Source organism: Aquarana catesbeiana, linkage group LG10 (assembly GCF_042186555.1).
Source record: "Aquarana catesbeiana isolate 2022-GZ linkage group LG10, ASM4218655v1, whole genome shotgun sequence".
Classification (NCBI taxonomy): domain Eukaryota; kingdom Metazoa; phylum Chordata; class Amphibia; order Anura; family Ranidae; genus Aquarana; species Aquarana catesbeiana.
Window position 1 is genome coordinate 56695620 of NC_133333.1, and position 19004 is coordinate 56714623.

Sequence of the window (19004 nt, forward strand, 5' to 3'; positions counted from 1 at the left end):
AATAGTTCATTAAAAGCTCCTTACTTTTGTCTGTGTCTTATGTAGGTGCACACACTTGTACAACAGTTAACTGGAACAGTGCAGTAATGATGCGATTGGACACAGGCTTGTATTCCATTAGAGCACTGGACCTCCTTGCTTTAGTTTTTGCTGGAAAACTACTTAGAACCCCCCAAACATTATATATTTATTTTTTAGCAAAGACTCTGGAGAATAAAATGGTGGTCGTTGCAATATTATATGTCGCACGGTATTCATGCAGCAGTCTTTCAAATGCAATTTTTTGGGGAAAAAATACACTTTTTTAAATTAAAAATTCGGAAAACAGTAAAGTTAGCCCATTTTTTTTCTAATTTGTGAAAGAGGATGTTACACTGAAAAAATAGATACCAAACATTTTATGGTTGAAAATCGCACACACTCGTGAAAAGGCTGCAGCTGCAGCCTATACCCCTATACATCCACTTCCTCCTACTGATGTACCGGTACAGCGATTTGCGTGAAGTGGTTAATGTTGATAAATGTAAAATTATGCACTTGGGCACTAAAAATTTGAACACACCATACATATTAGGGTCCATTATCTACTAGGACCCCCAGATAATTTTCCATCTTCAATTTCCCCAGAGGTTCTACCAATTGCGTGTAACTTGCATTCATATTTTTACTTCTCAAGTGCATTACTTTATATAGATGCCCATCCCTCTATTTTAACTAGGGCTTCTTGTAAAGTTGCTATAACCTGCTGTAAAGTTATTGCCCTGCTTAGAATTGTATCATCAGCAAACACTGAGAGTAAACTATTTATTCCAACCTCTATATAGTTTACGAACAAGTTAAACAAAATTAGTTCCAGGACAGAGCCCTGGGGTACCCTGCTCACATACATGTGCAGCACCATGGCAACTGCACATCAACTAGAGGTTAAGATGACAGCTTTCTTGACTGTAAAGTATAGCAGGGTTTAGTTCCGCTTTAATTACAAGAGTTTCACAACCGACAACTAACAGCATGTCATATCTTTAGATGTGCTTGCCTTGGGGACTTGGCATGCTTGCATCGAAACTCTACGTACAATAAGGAAGAAGCAAAAGGCAGCAGGCTGAAATAACACAATACATAAAATGTGTTTATATGCATTTATATTATATGCATTTATAAGACATTCCTAAATGCATAATACATTCATTTAATGGTATAATTTAAACTGTGCATTTAGCTGTGTTTGGGTGCATTCAGGTTACTTGCATACAGAGAAAATATAATTTCACCCAGCTTAGATACTCTGAGTGCATCTAAAAGTGTAAATGTCACCTTGGCCTCTGTTTGATCTGCAGGTGTCATATAACTGCACATGTGATCAGAGTTATGACACCAGCCTTTTAATGATTTGACAGTTTGGTTGAGAGCAGATGTAACAGTTATCATTCACAGCATGCCTTGAATTTAACTGTTTGGCCCCTTTCACACTGGGACGGTGAGTGCGTCAGTGGTAAAGCGGTGCTATTTTTGGCGGCGCTTTACTGTCAATTTTGCGGCGCTATTCGGCCGCTAGCGGGGCGCTTTTACCCCCGCTAGCGGCCGAGGAAGGGTTAAAACCAACGCAAAGCGCTGCTGCAGCACCACTGTGCCAGCGGTATAGCCGCGCTGCCCCATTGAATTCAATGGGCAGGAGCGTTGAAGGAACAGTGTATACACCGCTCGTTCACTGCTTCAAAGATGCTGCTTGCAGGAGTTTTTTTTAACGTCCTGCAAGCGCACCGCTCCAGTGTGAAAGCATTCGGGCTTTCATACTGGAAAGACAGGAGGGGCTCTTTACAGGCGCTATGCAAGCGCTATTTTTAGCGCTGTAGCACCTTTAAAGCGCCTCAGTGTGAAAGGGGTCTTAGGGAAATAGTTAAATCAGTTTAGTTCTGCTTTAAGTGCAGAAGAAAGTGATCTGGGAAGGGTGAAGATTGTTTAAACTTCCCAGATCAGGTGTCCGGATGTGAACGGCGGCGGACGTGTTGGTGAAGAGCTCCGGGAATCCTATTCTCCATCCTAAGCCATCCGTGCATAAACAAACATAAAAACAGCCAGTCCACCTACCTACCTGTCCCTCTCTACATTGTGCCAAGTTCTGGGCCTGTATTGTGGAGGATCCGTCCGCTACCATCCGAGGGGCCATTGATCCTGTGCGTCCGCGGCCGCCGCCATCTTCCGGGCCTGTGCACTGCTGGAGGGAGCTGTTTTCGGCCTCATCGCGAGGTAAGGGTCTCTCCCCTCGCCATCCTGCCGGCCCATCCATCCGCCTGAGGTGGCCTGGTGGCCGGCCGGGCCGCTGGGACTGTCTTTTGCGGTCGCGGCCTAGTGCGGCCTAGCGAAGCCTACCAGACACCGCTCTTTCCTACGCCGCGGCCCGCGGAGGTGCGGCGCGGGCGGCCGGTCCCGGGCTCCGGAGTGCGGACACTGCTCATCTGCCTCACCAGCCTTACCATTCACCATCCTACCCATTGTGCCCAGCTGCCCTGTGTAAACTGCCGGTGTGAGTTGTTTTGGGGCCCTGTTGCATCATCCTTCCTCTGCCTCTGTCCCTGAGCTCTGGGCCTTCCCTACCTGATATACCCAGCCATCTACCCCCCCTACCTAGAGGGATTGCTGAGAGGTGGAGGGCTGCTGGCGACCAAGACCTGCCTATTTGCGCTGCGACCTCCTGGTGTTCATAGCCTGCTGCAGATCTAGATTACAGCCCCCTGAACGCTGACCTGGAAGTCGATCGCCCGCTATAAGGCTTCCCCCCCCCCTTGAGACTGACCAGATGTCCTCCTCCTCCTCCAAAAAGGGGAAAAAGAATTCCAAGACCGCGGCAGCCAATTCACCGCTCCGGCTACCACCGCCCCCTTCTCCGTTGCAGGATCCCACACTGATCGGACGACTCCGGGTTTTATTGGCCGAAATGGAGATGGATCCTGGGGGGGCCCCGGAGGCGGAAATATCAGCCCCACTGCCTCCTGATAGTACAGCCATGATCCTTGCTGCGATCGAACGGAGCAGGACCTCACTGCTGGTGCGCATCGACCATCTTGCGGAGGAGTGCAACCTTATAAGAAATGACCTCGACAAAATAAGGGGGAGAATGTCCGAAACTGAGTCTAGAATAACAGCCACCGAAGATCTTACAGCCACCCATGCCACCTCCATTGCCGAACTGCAGCGCACAGTACAGTCCCTTGTCGCAAAGTCTGATGACGCTGAAAACCGCCTCAGGCGCAACAACATCAGAGTCCTGGGGCTACCCGAAAAAGAGGAAGGGGATCGCCCGGCTGAATTTGCGGAAGAGTTTTTTAAAAACCTCCTGGGCCTTACAGATGTCCCACCCACCTACGTGGTAGAAAGGGCCCATCGGGTGCCCACGGGCCGTGTTATTCCTGGAAACCCCCCCAGGCCTTTTCTGGTCCGCTTCCTTAACTATCGGGACAGGGACAGGATTCTCTCTGAAGCTCGCAAACACCCTGCACTCAAATATGGAAACGCCTCTGTGCTCCTCTTCCCTGATTTTTCGGCTGACTTACAGCGGAAGAGAAAAACCTTCAATGATGTTCGTAGGCGGCTCAGAGATAAGAACATAAAGTACAGCATGCTCTACCCTAGCCGCCTGCGGGTCCAGCATGACGGAACAATCCGGTTCTTCGACAACCCAGCGGATGCTGATGACTGGCTGATCAAATTGCAATGAAGCACTTTCCCTACAAAAGTTATCTGATGCACGGATTTCCCACATCCTTGCCAACTCTATCCTACCAGACTTCCTGTAAGCACCGGAGCCTCTCCAAGAATACATCGATAAGAGGTTCACACTTGACCCCCACGGCTTCTCTTCAAGAAGCGGAAGACCAGGTGCTTTCCATCAACCTGGACGAATTACCGCCCGTCCCCTCTCATCGAGAAGGAACGCATGCCCACGGAAATGGCTACCCCACGAGTTTAAGCCACAAATTAAACAAATCTATGGACTCTGATAGAACGCTGTGACTTCAATCCAGGGTCGTGATTCGCTTAGTTTTATGCCCCTTGATTACCATTAAGTCACCAACTTTATTGTTTTAGTTTTGGGATCAAGCTACAAGCCAAGTTATGTTGGGGAATAGGCTGCGTGGCAGGGAGTTTTTTTGTGTAGGGTTGATCTTTTTCCCTACAGTTTAAGTATGCTCACCGCTCTTCTGCTCTCTCTATATACATACTTCAGGATCTATCTGTGTACTAGACCGCCAGAAACTGTCTTACTGCCTTTATTTACTAATCTGATTACTCCTGCTAACAAATTTTTTTCACAGGTATACTAATGTCTGAAATTACGCTGCTCTCTTGGAATGTACGGGGGCTTAACAACAAATTCAAAAGGTCCTTATTGTTTAAATACCTCAACACACACAAACCTCATATATTGTTTCTTCAGGAAACGCATTTGACTGGCAGTAAAGTCCTAGCCTTGCGCAGGGCATGGGTCCGACAAGCTTTTCACGCTACCTACTCCACCTATGCCCGAGGGGTAGCAATACTCATTAACAAGTCTCTTCCCTGTAAGGTTGTCAGGGTCATTACAGACCCTGGAGGAAGGTATATCATTTTATTGCTGGAAATACATACAGTTTTGTGGGCATTGGTAAATGTCTATCTACCCCCCCCAGTAGACTTCTCCATACTATACACTCTCTATGAGAAACTTGCACCCTTCCAATCTGCTCATGTATTAATTGGGGGGGACTTTAACTCCATTCTAGACGCTGTCCTTGACTCCTCTAACACACAGCGTAAGGGGAACTTGGATCTCAGGCACTGGGCTGACACTTTCGCCCTCACCGAACTTTGGAGATGGAAGCACGCTTCTGCCAAGGCCTTTTCACACTTGTCCTCATCTCATAAATCGAGCTCAAGGATCGACCTGGCGTTTGGCAGTGCTTCTGTTCTCTCAAAGCTATCCGAGACATCCTATCTACCGACGGGGCTATCAGATCATTCCCCCTTGGAGATACGCCTCGGTGTGGGTGGGAAGAATGACCCAGGCACCTGGAGATTGGCTCCGCGGTGGATACAAGATGAAACAGTTGCAGAAATTGTCACTCCATTATTGGACTCTTACTGGCCTGCCAATGAGGATACGGCTTCTGTGGAGACGGTATGGGAAGCTTTTAAAGCGACCACGAGGGGTTACTACATTTCGGCCATCAAAGCGGCAAGGGCCGACTATAAATTCTTGACTTCACAACTCGAAGACCGTGCATCTGAAGCGGCCGACTGCTTCGCACGTAGCCCCTCTCTGGAGGCCTATCTGCTATTGGCACAGGCGAGAAGAGAGTTAAACCTCCATTATACCACCTTAACGAACAATGATGTAACTTTATTGGCCGGTAGAATTTTTGAGTCAGGTGACAAGAACGGCAGACTGTTAGCTAATCTAGTTGCTGAACCACGTTACCAGACGGTGGTATCTGAACTACATACACCCGACGGGGAGACGATTATGGGCACGAAAGCCATACTTCAGGAATTTGGGAACTACTTTAGGGAACTGTATAGCCAGTCTCTGCCTGTCTCTTCCGAACTCATGACAGAGGAAATCCGGAGCCTCTCCCTTCCCTCTTTGGAGCGGGAGGATGTGGAGGCTCTGGACGCCCAGATCTCCACCTTGGAGATTGAATTGGCGATCTCATCCCTTCCCCCTGCTAAGACACCGGGCCCAGATGGTCTGCCGGGAGATTGGTATAGGACGTACGCAAAGAGGCTGGCCCCCAGGCTACAAGCCCTCTACACACACTGTCTAGAGAATGGATCTCTTCCACCTACCCTGTATCAGGCCCACATAGTTCTCCTCCCCAAGCCTGGAAAGGACCCAAGACTTTGTGCCTCATATAGGCCTATCTCACTTCTAAATTATGACTTAAAAATCCTGGCCAAGATTCTCACTGCTAGATTGGTTAAAGTATTACCCTCCCTCATCAACATAGATCAGACTGGGTTTATGCCTGGAAAATCCACAGACATAAATTTGAGACGAGTGTTGACACATTTGCAGCTTCCTCCAACCTCCTCCCAGACTAGGGTCTTGGTGGCCTTGGATGTGGAGAAGGCTTTTGACACAGTCATTTGGGATTACATGCATATAGTATTACAAGCCTTCGGTTTCGGCCCCACCTTCTGTAAATGGATCGCCATTCTATACAAATCCCCGACAGCACAAATTAAACTAGGGGGCATGCTCTCAGAACAATTCCAGATACAACGGGGAACTAGGCAGGGGTGCCCACTTTCCCCTTTCTTGTTCGCCCTGGTGATGGAACCACTAGCCACTGCCATTCGTAACTCTAATGCTGTGGTAGGCATACAAGTGGGCTCCATAGTTGAAAAATTAGCTTTATACGCCGACGACTTGGTGCTTTTTCTTAATGACCCTGGGCCCTCCCTTCGAGAAGCTCTTAATATTTTTTCTCGTTTTACAATTTTATCGGGACTGAAAGTCAACTGGGAAAAATCCCAACTCCTGCCTATCGACCCAGCGGCTGAGCAGGCGGCGGACCCCTCATTGCCACTGTCCTGGGCCTCAAAGATCCGTTACCTGGGGATCGACATCACCCCCAAGGTGACAGATTTTATTGCCTTGAACCTTACTCCCCTTTTGTCAAACCTTAAATCCAAACTGAGAGCCTGGGATAATTTGCCCCTATCTCTTATAGGTAGAATAAACCTATTCAAAATGAAGTGCCTCCCTATTTTTCTATACATCATCAGACACACTCCAGTATGGATACCCAAAAAATTCTTTACACAATTAGATGCCATCCTTTCTTCCTTCCTATGGAGGTCTGGATCCCCCAGGTTTAACAGGTCTATCCTCCGCAGACCCTGGACGGAGGGGGGCCTGGCCTGTCCAGACCTCCAAAAATATTTCTTTGCAGCCCTACTTGTCCACGCACATAATTGTGTAATCTCTGATGATACAAACGCCTCGGTGGTGCTGGAGGCAGCATCGTTGGGGTCCTTTGAATCACTGAGAAATGCACTATACAGAGGTCCCAGAGCGCCAGCGACTCTCACACACTCTATGACTTCAGTGATAAAGGTGTGGCAATTGCAAGTTTGTAAACATAAAACAGAACCAAACAGATGGTCCCCGGATACCCCCTTGTGGCTTAATCCGCTCCTCGCTGAATTTCACACTATACCGGACCCGAGCTTATGGGCAACAAGGGGCATTAGGATACTCGACCATATATGTAAAGACGGGGCTATCCTTCCCTTCGACACTCTCAAACAAAACCATGACCTACCCAATTGTTACTTCTTTAGATATCTACAGCTTAGACATGCCTTCTCTTCCCAATTCAAAACTCAACCACCATTACTCTTTCACTCCACCTTAGAATCCCTCCTCCGGAATGATGAGCTGGTAAAACCCTTATCCACCATATATAAGGCACTATTACCATCAATGCATTTTGGGCTTGAAACTCTCCAAGAAAAATGGAGGGCTGACTTCCCTGAACTAGATACAGAAGACTGGGAGGATATGTGGGAATACCCTTTTCTTCAATTAGTGGCAGTGAAGGACCGTTTAATTCAATTCCGGATTCTACACCGGGTGTATTTAACGCCGCAACGGCTGAACAAAATTTATCCTGGGGCCTACCCTAGCTGTTGGAAATGTGGTGGCGTAGAGGCCGGTTTCTGTCATATGTTGTGGTCCTGTCCCAAAGTGCACTCTTTCTGGGTAGAGGTGACGCAATTTATAACCTCACTGTTAACATTCCCAATCCCGCTGACTGTACCGGTCTGCTTGCTTGGCCTGGTGGGCTCTTTAGCGCACCGCACAGCAACTAAGACCCTCATAGGACTTCTACTTTTTTACGCCCGTAAAGCAATATTACTAAAATGGAAAAAACCTGATGCGCCCTCTCTGACCTCTTGGAAAGCCCTGGTCAATTCTACAATACCATTATATAAAGCCACATACCTCTCCCGTGGGTGTACTGCTAAGTTTGACAAAATATGGAAACTATGGCTTGACTCTACCTCCACTAATGCCGCTCAAGAATAGACGGTATATCTGACACCCACTAGCTCCTCCTTCTGTGCTAACACTTGCTAAGTCCCTTGTGACACCCCTATAGTTGAACCTTTAATGTCCTAGGCCTAGTACCAGAATCCCCTCTTGGGAAATCCCACTTTCATCGAAGACGAGTTGCACATTCTCCTTTCATAAGCTCTTCAATTGGAGTGGTTGAGCAGTAATATCTAGTTTTTGTTTTGTATTTTAGCTTTTTGTTTTGTATTTTATCTGTTTTTCTGTCGAAAACAGCAATGTAATAGGTAGATAACCTGTTGTTAGGTACCGATTTACATGGTACTTTTTGAGCCGGGGAATGCCCCAAGGTTCTGTCTCTGTAAACTTATTTAAATTAATAAAGAGAATTTAAAAAAAAAAAAACTTCCCAGATCAATCTCTCCGTCTTTAACTAAAACAACGCGGGAGGTGTATGAATATAGCCTAAGGGCCCATTTTTACTACCCACACAGTAAAACAACTTTTGAGTTGGTGCGCCGTGTGAAAAATTTGACCTTTGATCAGCACGTCTGAAATTCTTTTTACACATCACACCAACTTTATGGTATGAACAAGGAACTTAGAAAACAAATATCTGCTATGTTCCCTTGCAGTGACTGGCATTAATTAAGTTGATTTGCATGGCAAATAGGTTGTTTCTCTTAGCTTAGTAAAAGCAATGAAAATTCACTTTGCAGCGATTACCCAATTACATGCAAGAAGAAAAAAAAATGTTTGCTTTTACATGATTGTATGATTGAACTCAGCATAGCTTCCCCCATAGGCGTGCGCAAGGGGTGTGCCAGGGCACACCCTAATCCCGGGGTTCGCAACCCGTCAATTGTGATCTACTCATCGATCGTGGGCAGGTGACAGGTAAACTGCAATCCTTCCTTGCTGACCATCAGAACCTGTACAGGAGGGGTGGCTCGAGTGGAATTTAGTGGAACCGATCTGTATTTTCCTCCTGCAGCAGCTGAAAGTAGGCTTTTCCTCCTCTCCCTCTCACCGACATTAAGTTGCCATAGGAGGAAAATACAGGGGGATCGGTACCAAAATATGCCACCCCTCCTGTCCCTGTTCCTTTTCTTTCTACTGCCCGGGTCCTCCTGTGTGCTCCCTGCGCCCCCCCCCCCCCCCATTGTTTCAAGATGGAGAGCAGGGAAGAGGCAAAAGAGGAAGAGGTATATATGTCACACACATATATGTTTTTGAGGTGCACACCTATGGCGTCACCTCATTTATTAACAGCATGTTTACACTTGTGTGGTGAATCATTCTTCAAAGAGTGTTCAGCAGGCGGGGAGGATGCACCTCCTCACCACATAACCCCTAAAAACCAGCACCTGCTGCCACCACACTCATTGCACACGGTGTGTGGCGTGTCCCCATTCATCTGAATGGGTCGCATTAGGCAGGCAGTACTGCTTACCAAGCGTGACAGTGGAGATTAATCTTGCTACGCTCTGATGTAATGTGTAAGCTACGTGACCGTAGCATATATACACCCCCATCCACTGCCTTCGGGGTAATGATTAAATCAGTGGTGCATCTCAGCTGCATGTTTTTACTGCACCCCAACTGCAAGTGTAAATGAGAACTTACTTAGTAGAAGTTACCTTGCAAAGGGAACAGCCTATTTGTCTTTAGTAAATCAACCCAATAGTGACAGATCAGGTCTGAAAAAACCCATCAGTGGTCCAGTCAGCAAAGGCACCCATCGTCGTGTGTATACCTTATGGTGGCCATACATGGATAGAAAATCATTTGAAAAAACTTTTGATAAGTGGTGAAAAATGTTGATGCAATGATGGCGTTAGTGCACACGTGTTCAACAGATCTTTAGCAAGTACAAATTTTTTTCAAATGATTTTCTAACCATCTACGGCCAGCTTTAAATTGTAGGCGCCTTGAGGTCAGGGACGGATGAGAATGTACAATATACTGTATATGTAAAGAGCTGTGTAAATTGACTGCGCTATAGGTAGGTGCTAAAGTGAGGATTTTGTAAGGGAAACTGTCAGCGCAGGTAAATTTGGGCAGGCCTACGCTTCAGGTTGTTTTGATCTGGGGGGCAGGGAGTGGTTAGTGCAGCAGTGGGTGTGACCACCTGTGCATTCGTTCTGAGGCGCCTCCCCTGCTTCCAGGGAGAATGATCTGGAAGGGGGGCAGGGCCTAGGAGTGGAGTGGCAGGCAGCTCATGTGACCAATCCCTAACTGGAATTGGCAGGGGGCAGGCCTCCCATATAAGCTGAGGTAACAGCCCACTGGGGGGGAGTTACCGGCTGGGAGATGTGGAGAATGGAGTACTAGGCAGCAGCAGGGGCTACATCCCCATCTGGAATCGGGGCAGGAGAAGGTCGGTGAGTGGGCCACAGTGGAGTTCTGGATGAGGCATGCCAGGGGAGCTGGGTGCGATGCCAGAGGAGAGACTGTGGGGAGAGTGTCATATTGTTGTGGCCTGAGGGCACAGGATTTGCAGGCCGGACTAGCTGGGAGCAGTAGTCCACCAATTAGCACGTTACTAAATTACTAGGACGCCGGGGAGAGGTACTGCAGACCTCTGGCCTAGTAACAGTGCAACCAATTGTAGCCAGCAACTGAGACTATTCAGAGTGGTCTCTTTTTTTCAAAATAGGATGATGTGACAGGAAGAATAATAATCTACAGTGAAAGTTTGTGCAGGAGGGTGGAAGTCCTGGGAGAGGAGATAAGCAAAGGAGGAGAAATAGCCTGCATGGTGTTATGCAGGGGAAGTGCCTGTAGATATTATGTGTACATCAGTACTTCACGGCTCAACCTTTTGTTCTAACTCTTAAATATGATGGCAAAGCAATTGTTCTATGGGTATCCCATATTTCCTTTCCCCCAACCAAGTTATATTCCCCAATAAACAAAACAAAACAACACAAATGACTGTTCATTGTCTCAGAAGTGATAGATAGAGGTCTGGCAGCGGGGTGACATGGTGGATGTTAGTTACGAGTAGCAACCAAGCGCTACATAAATAAATAAAAAGATCAGGGTCATCTGGTTTATTGTACAATGAATATTAGAATTATTGTTATACAATAAACCATTGACCCTGAACTGTTTTTTTAAAAACATGACTATGGGTGCCTCTATTGATCAAATCACCAGCAGGCTTTTTTTTTTAAAACACCATCCAACTCATTTGATCCAACACCCGCCTAAGAACCCTGCAGAGGACCCAGGACTGTGGCATCAAGAGAGACATTTCTCATACTGCTCATGGAGGGTTGTGTGTATTTATCCTATGGGATGCTCACAACCTCTTTAGATGTAAGTTACTTCGTTTTGAATTTTTCGATTTCATGGAGAAACTTTTTTGAGGTATTCATTCTGTTTAAGTCATGTACTACACTGTAAGAGCTCCTTGGACCACCCCAGACAACCCCATAGTGTGAATAGGCCCAAAATGCAAAGTACATTCTCGGTCTGAGGTTTATTTCTAACATGGCTTAATGCAGCCCAAAAAACTGAAAATAGATCCTGATGAGTAGCAGCTAAACAGAAACTCACATGATCACAGTAAACCAGCTTCATCCCTTTTTAACAAAGCAAAAAAATAATCTTTTAATCTTCTGTGTCCATCTCCCTCCTATGACTCCAGCAGCACCACTTGTTATGCTGAGAGGTCCTACCTCCAATTAAGCACCCGTGGACTCTCAGCCAAGTGCCAAAAGTCGAGATGGAGTTCCCCGGATTAGGAAGCAAGAACTCATTTAGGGGTTTTTACTGTTAATCCCATCCAGGACTACACCATTAAAGTGTATCACTTTGGAAACACTATTATGCATTTAAGCCAGATCTCCTTTTCTCAAGTCGCCATAACAATTCAATACTGATACAAACACACACGCCAGATTTTGTTAAAAGACAGGTAAAGTGTTTCCAAATACAATTTTTTTTTTTTTTTTGCTTTGGTTACAGCCAAAAAGGGGTTATAGCCCCTGTCAGGTTATTGTGGTGGTCTGTCCTTTCTATCTGCCCCTGTAACCACTGCCATCAAGACTCAAAGTGAGGAATAATCCAAAGTTTCACTTTTTCACCAGAAGTAAAGGGAAAATCTAATGGGGGACACTTGCTTTGGTGACAACTGTCTATAAGGAGACTTTTCTCTCACGTTCTGCTGTATCTGGAGGAAAGGGAATGAAAGAAAATTTCACCAAATGAGCCACAGACAGAAAACAAAAAACAAAAATAAAAATCCATCTGACATGAAAAATACAAAGTTTTGGCTAGGTATACTTTTAAATGATACCTGTCATAGAGACCATAGGCTCAATTCACGAAGAATTATTCACCTCCTAAAATCTGAGATAAAATAACTGGTAGCTTTTCTAAAACATTTTTTTGCAATTCATGAAAAAAAAAAAAAAAAATGCTACTAAAATGAAGCATTGGTTATTTCATCAAAATATGAGCTTTTTTACTCATGAAACTATGTGGTATTTTAGCTCATGCGACATCCAGTGGGATGGGGACAGTAGAGAAGAATTAGAACCCCTGTTAGTTTTCATTGCTAATAAAGAGGTAAAATGGTTTAAACCATAGAAATGCAACTCACTAAGGCTCCATTCACACTAACGCGTTTTTTTATGCATTTTGCAGAAATGCATGGGGTTTTTTTTACATGGGTTCCTATGGAACATGTTCACATCAATGCATTTTTGTGCCTCTGCGTTTTTGGAAAGGGTCAGGGACTTTTTTTCATGCAAAATGCAGCGTTTTGCATGTAATAGAATTCAATGGACCAGCATCAAAAATGCAAGTACAGCGTTTTTACAGCGTTTGACGTGTTTTGCATTTTTGGCGTTTTTTTTTTCGTTTTTTTTACACTGTATACAGTATAAAAAAAAAAACAATGCAAAACACTGCAAAAACGCTCAAAAGCAACATGCATAGGTGTGAATCGAGCCTCAGGCCTGACCAAAATGCAAAATACATCAAAAATTGCATCACAAATGCAACACTTGCGTTTCTGGTACGGTTCCATTGAAATCTATTAGCCACAAATCATGGGAAAAAGTCCCCGACCCTTTCCAGAAAACGCACTGGCCTCAAAACGCATAAATGTGAACTAGTACCATAGGACTGTAGTGCATTTTTGCAAACTGCAAAGCGCACTAAAAAAACGCATAGGTGTGAGCGTAGGGTCACACCTATGTAGGTTTGCTGTTTGCATATCGCAGGTGCATTTTGCGTTTTCCAATACATGCTTTTCATCCATTGAAATCTATGGAACCAAAACCAGAAAAAAATCCCTGGCCCCTTTCCATAAAATGCACAGATGTGAACTACATCCATAGAAAACCATGTTAAATGGATCGTAGTGTGTTTCTGCAAAACTGAAAACGCGCTAAAAATGCATAGGTGTGAACCAGGCCCAAGGCCCAAAGGCCTGGTTCACACCTATGCATTTTTTAGCACGCTTTCAGTTTTGGAGACACACATTACAGTCTATTTAACATGGTTTCCTATGGATGTAGTTCACAATTGTGCCAGGGACTTTTATTTCTGGTTTTTGGTTCCATAGACTTCAACGGATCAAAAACATGTATTGAAAAACGCAAAATGCACCTGGAATATGCAAGCTGCAACCTGCATAGGTGTGAGTCAGTGTGCTCCCTGCAGCAATAGGTATTAATATGAAAGACAAAAGGTGACTGAAATACCAGTCAAAGGGAAGCTGCTTTCACAGGACACACTTGTGTATTAAAAACAACTAAGTTACATCAAGTAAATACAAAATAGCTTTATAAATGTCAAATATTGAATGAAAATAGTATAAAAAAATAAACAAAGCCCACAAACATGTATAAAATACCCTTCTTTCATCAATAAAAAGGCAACTTTGTCATTGGGGAGATTTCCCTTCATGTCTGTCAAACACTACATGTTTAGGTGATATTCACTGTACCTACAGGTAAGCGTTATTACAGGCTTCCTTGTAGGTACAAGTTCAAAAGCTGGGTTTACTACAGTTAAAAGACTGAATAAAAGTCAACCATATTGACCAGGTACAAAGGGCACCATTCTGTGGTAGGCAGGGCACAATATATTTTTTTTTAATCTCTTAAAACATTTCATAAAATTTCTTAGGACACAGTTTTTTAAGGTTTAAATAAATCACTGAATTTACTGCCTACCACAATATGTTGCCCCTTGCACCTGTTCAACTTACACAGTAAGGTTAGCTAAAATCCAGTCTTGGGTCTCATTTATACATCCTACATGACCATGGTGCAGCAAGTATACTGCAAATACCTGCACCTGGGGTCTCAGATGTTCCAATCTCTGCTCAGCCTGTACACCTGAGTGATGGGCTGAAAAGAGCCAAGGCTGTCTGCTGCTGTAAACATGTATCCATATGTATCTGCACATCCAGTGGTGACCTGCAGGTAGGGATACGTTTTTGCCCTTGGATAAAATCTCTCTGTATCCACGGTCAGAAAGTTGTCCCTAATAGCAGGTAACCACTGTGACCCACGGTTTGTTAGTGTGTGTCGCTCACGCTAAATCGATGTGGGGAGTAATGTAGATGATACCGAATTTGCTGCAGGAGTGCAGCCGGCAAGGGATGGAGCTCATCCCAGCTCCTGTAGTTACTAAAAGGAAGAGAGAAAAGCAATCCCCGGTGCCACACATACACAGAGTCCTATGGTAATGTAGTAGTGATGGGAGAGACTACCTCAGCCCAGCTTCCCACCAGGCCACACTCCAATGTGTTTTGCTTTGTCCCCCGGAGCTTAAGCATGGGGACCACTGGATGTGCAGATACATGTTAACAGCAGTGGCTCTTTTCAGCCCATCACTCAGGTGAACAGGCTGAGCAGCTGACAAAAATTGGAGCATCTGGGATCCTGGCTGTAGGTATTCATGGTATACTTGCCATTCAGAACATATGAATGAGATCTAAAGCCTGGATCACACGGTAAGTTTTTTTTAGTTCAACCCAGCAGGCTGAACGAAAAAAAAACTAGGGAGCTTAGGAGGAGCTTGCTGTCCTAATGAGTACACTACCGCACCACAACTGCGTGCAATGCATTCTATTCAGTTGTATGGGGATCATTTTTGCTGCACTGCATTGCAAAGCTTCATAGCCCCACTCTGCTGTCACATGTTTTTACCATACCTCCCCCAACATAAAAGTGTAAATGATGCCATTAAGTTTGAAAGACCTGAACACACACCCCCCCCCCCAGGAAAAAAAAAAAAATGTATGACATGCAAGGAGGGAGGGGGCTTTACTAGGAACTTGGCTCTTTCTAGAATAGTCAAGTTTACCAGCTGGTAAATGTAGCAGCATTTAAAATAGCTCAATGATTTTATCTGCAATTTTTTACAATGGTGACAGGTTATCTTTAAGAAAATGTATATAGCTGTCATATAACAGAAAACCGCCAACACTATTTCTTGTTATTTTTGCAATATAGTATTTTTTTCCCTTTTTTCTTTTTTTTTCCCTTATTGGTAGTTGAAAAACAGAATTACTTTCTGAAAAGTGACAGTGGCTGGTCAAACTGAGACCTTCTGTGAGAAAGGTCATAGCTCCCAACTGCCCCTGATTTGGAGGGACTATTCCTGATTAGGAACAAATTGCCCTCTATTTTCTATAGAAAAAGAATAGAATAGAAAAGGATAGAATAGAATAAAAAAAGAGTAGCATAGAAATGAACAGGGTATAATAGAACAGAAAGGAATAGATAATAGAATAGATTAGAATACAAAATAATAGAACGTATATAGCAGTCTTCCAAAATGTAAATACCGAAATTGGAATTTCAAATCTATTTAAAAATAGCAAATATACGAAACGAATCTGAATATATACAAATCAAATTCCAAAAACTAATCATTTTAACATAAAGAATATGGCGACATGAAATTATTAACATAACGACCGAATCCGAACCCCAAAAAATTACATTTTTCCGTGCACAATTTTAAGTACCACCTCCAGGTCCCTCGCCACGACCAGTTCCAGCTGGGGGTCCTCTGATCCAGCACTGCGATGCGCCCCCCCCTCCTTTTGCTTACATATTTTTTGCTAATAGGTGAATCTCTTTCCCATCTCTTAAAGTTGGGACGTATAGAAAATGGTCTTGCCACCCACCTCAGGGTGTCTTCTACTGGTTTACACCACAAAAACACACTCCAGATCCATACCTGCATGTGCGTTTTTAATGTGGTTTCGTCGCATTATGGTTGCGTTTTTGATGTGTTTCTGGATACATTCCAGATGCTTTTCTTTTTCATGTTGGTTGTTTTTTTTTTTTTTTTTTAACTGTACTAGGGTCCAGTGAGTTTTTGCTGTGTTTTTGATGCGTTCCAGTGCGTTTTTGATGTGTTTACTGTGTTCCAGTACAGTCCAGTGCAGGAAATATACTGCAGGTTCTTTTTTATTTTTTTTTCTGGAACTGGAAAGCCCTGGAACTGACCACAATGGTGTGAATTATGCCACTGGAAACCATATAACCTACTTTCCATGTGTTTTTGATACAGAAAAAAAAAAAAAGCGCACTGGACTATATGTGGTGTGAACTGGCCCTTAGTTCAAAAGTGGTTGTAAACCCTTACAGACCACTTTTTGCTACAGGTAAGCCTATAATAAGGCTTACCTGTAGCTACCCAAGATATCTCCTAAACCTGCATGGTTTAGGAGATATCCCCTGTATTTTCATGTGCCAACGTCATCGGCACATGCGCACTGACACAAACTTAAGCAACGGCGCGTATGTGCCGTTGCTTCAGTGAGTGTGCCATTACCGCGCGCATGCGCGGGAGTGACGTCATCGCGCCTCCGGCCAATCACAGCGCCGGAGCCGTGATACCTGGAATTAAACCCCGGGAGTGATGTCGCCGCCTGGTGCTGTGTACGGGCTTCGATCTCAGATGAGTATTACATAATGAGCTAGTATGCTATGCATACTAGCTCATTATGCCTTTGTCTTGCAGGTGTTAGGTTTTTTGTTTTTTTTTTAAGTGGTTTTACAACCACTTTAGTTCAAATAGTGAGTTAGGCTGGCCAAACATTATACAAATTTCTGTAAAATTCTCCTTAGATTTACCTTTAACTATATAGTGCAAGGGCCTGCCTAATTGGATACAATTGAAAATGCTGTTTAGTTTTGACCTCATACTATATGGTTTTTGGTAAATCTAAAGGAAAATTGTGAAAGAAGATTGATCATGTATGGCCAGCCTTGGGTGATGTAGGTTTTGAACTTTAACAAGCGTTGTTATCAATTTGGTGTAAGCAGAGTCATTAAAATGATTTTCACCATCCAGGCACCGAACAGTGCTCAGAGCTTGTGCCTACTTGTAATGCTATGGGGCCAGAGATGTTATTAAAAAAAAAAAGTAGAAGTGCTTCATTGTCTATTGCTGATCTATCAGCACTGGATACGTGACCAGAAGTCTATAGCAGGTTGCTCTTTCTTTACATCTGCCATTCACTTTAAATTCCTCTAGTTATTACATTCCTTTGTGGATTAATACAAAAAGTTGAACTGTCTTACCTTGCTGGATGCTGTCGTTGATGCTGTTCCCATCCACTCCTGGTTTGTTAATCCTTAAGCAACAAATAACTTTATTATCACAAATGCATTCAACATGCAGGAAAACTCCACCTATATCCGTTTCAATAAAAAAACCCCACAGAATTAACCACTCAGAAACTGAAACTAACTTGCATAACATCCTTTATGTGTAGAGCCTACAGAAGCGAAGGATGGTTGTGCAATATTCTGCCCATGGGCTGATAAGACAGTTTTCTTGAAACTTCTGTCAGTTTTAGTAAAGTACATACTGTAAACATACAGTACAATACATGTTTTATTGTCCCACGTCCTGAGGAAATGTAAAAGTATTGTTGGCTCAGCGAGGATTAAAGGATTGTTTTATTTTCTTGTCTTTGCAAAAAGTTTTACGGTGGTAAAATGATAAAAACTTATGACGTCAATTCAAAAGTAAACAAATGTTTGAAAAATGTTTTTCATCATATAAAATTACAAAGGTTAGGCTTGTTAGTACAAAACTGTAAGGCAACATGCACACGGGTGTATGAATTTATGTTCCAAATATGCTGCTAGAAGATGGCAGAAAAGAGGCCATAATGTTGCATTAGAAGCATATGAGTGTAAACTCGATTTATTGGCTAGAAAATTAATTTATTCTAGCCACTGGAATAAATGTATGCATGCCTTTAGATACCCTGATTGCTGCTCTAAAATACACCTGTGAGGCTGGGTTCACAGTAGAGATCGCAGCGGCTCACAGCAGGAGTCCGGTGCATCTCTATTCACTGTTTCAAGTCTGATTTCAGCCCAAATTTTCCTGTGCAATTCGCACCGGAGCCGCTGTGGAGATGTGTGGATCAGTTCTATAGAGAGGTGGTCACAATCTCCTACTGTGCGAATTGGATGCGGGAAACCCAGCCTAAATGACACAACGCACATTACATCCATGTTCTGGTGAGTTCAAGCTCCCCAGGAGGTGTGCTGATGATCCTTCTCACTTTTATTTCTGGAGCACCATTGAATTTACTATTTAAAGTGGAAGGGAAAAAAAAAAGGACGCCTTTAAGACTGCATTCAAGTAAAAAAACGACTGATCTTATTACACACATTTTTTTTTCTAGAACAAAATTGACCTTTTTTTTGTGTTCCAATACCTGTATCTGGCATACAGTATGTGTATCAGGGACGTGCAGTCAGGGGAGGAAGGTGAGGCAGAGCCTCAAAAAAAGAAACAAAAGAATCGAGTTTCTAGGCTCCTGCCACTTATGCTGTGTACACACGGGCGGACTTTTTGACCAGACTGGTCCGACGGAACAAATCCGTCGGACAATCCGACCGTGTGTGGGCTTCATCGGACCTTCAGCCAACTTTTTCTGTCGAAA

General features: G+C 44.1%; 1 protein-coding gene across 10 annotated transcripts in view; it reads right to left on the reverse strand.

The window, feature by feature from the left end:
- The window catches only part of LOC141110703 (galactoside alpha-(1,2)-fucosyltransferase 2-like), a 341918-nt gene extending 324100 nt beyond the window's left edge, over positions 1-17818 (reverse strand). For 4 of the 10 annotated variants that reach the window (XR_012236322.1, XM_073602222.1, XM_073602223.1 and 1 more), the window contains exon 1: positions 17623-17694. Coding sequence is in view for 3 of the 10 variants with exons in the window: in XM_073602221.1 (XP_073458322.1) it covers positions 17623-17803 (181 nt within the window). In the remaining 7 variants the exon portion in view is untranslated. Of the gene's footprint in view, positions 1-17622 lie in introns of all 10 variants that reach the window. The other 6 variants (XM_073602221.1, XM_073602219.1, XM_073602220.1 and 3 more) reach the window with 5 other exon arrangements.
- Positions 17819-19004: the final 1186 nt, after the last annotated feature.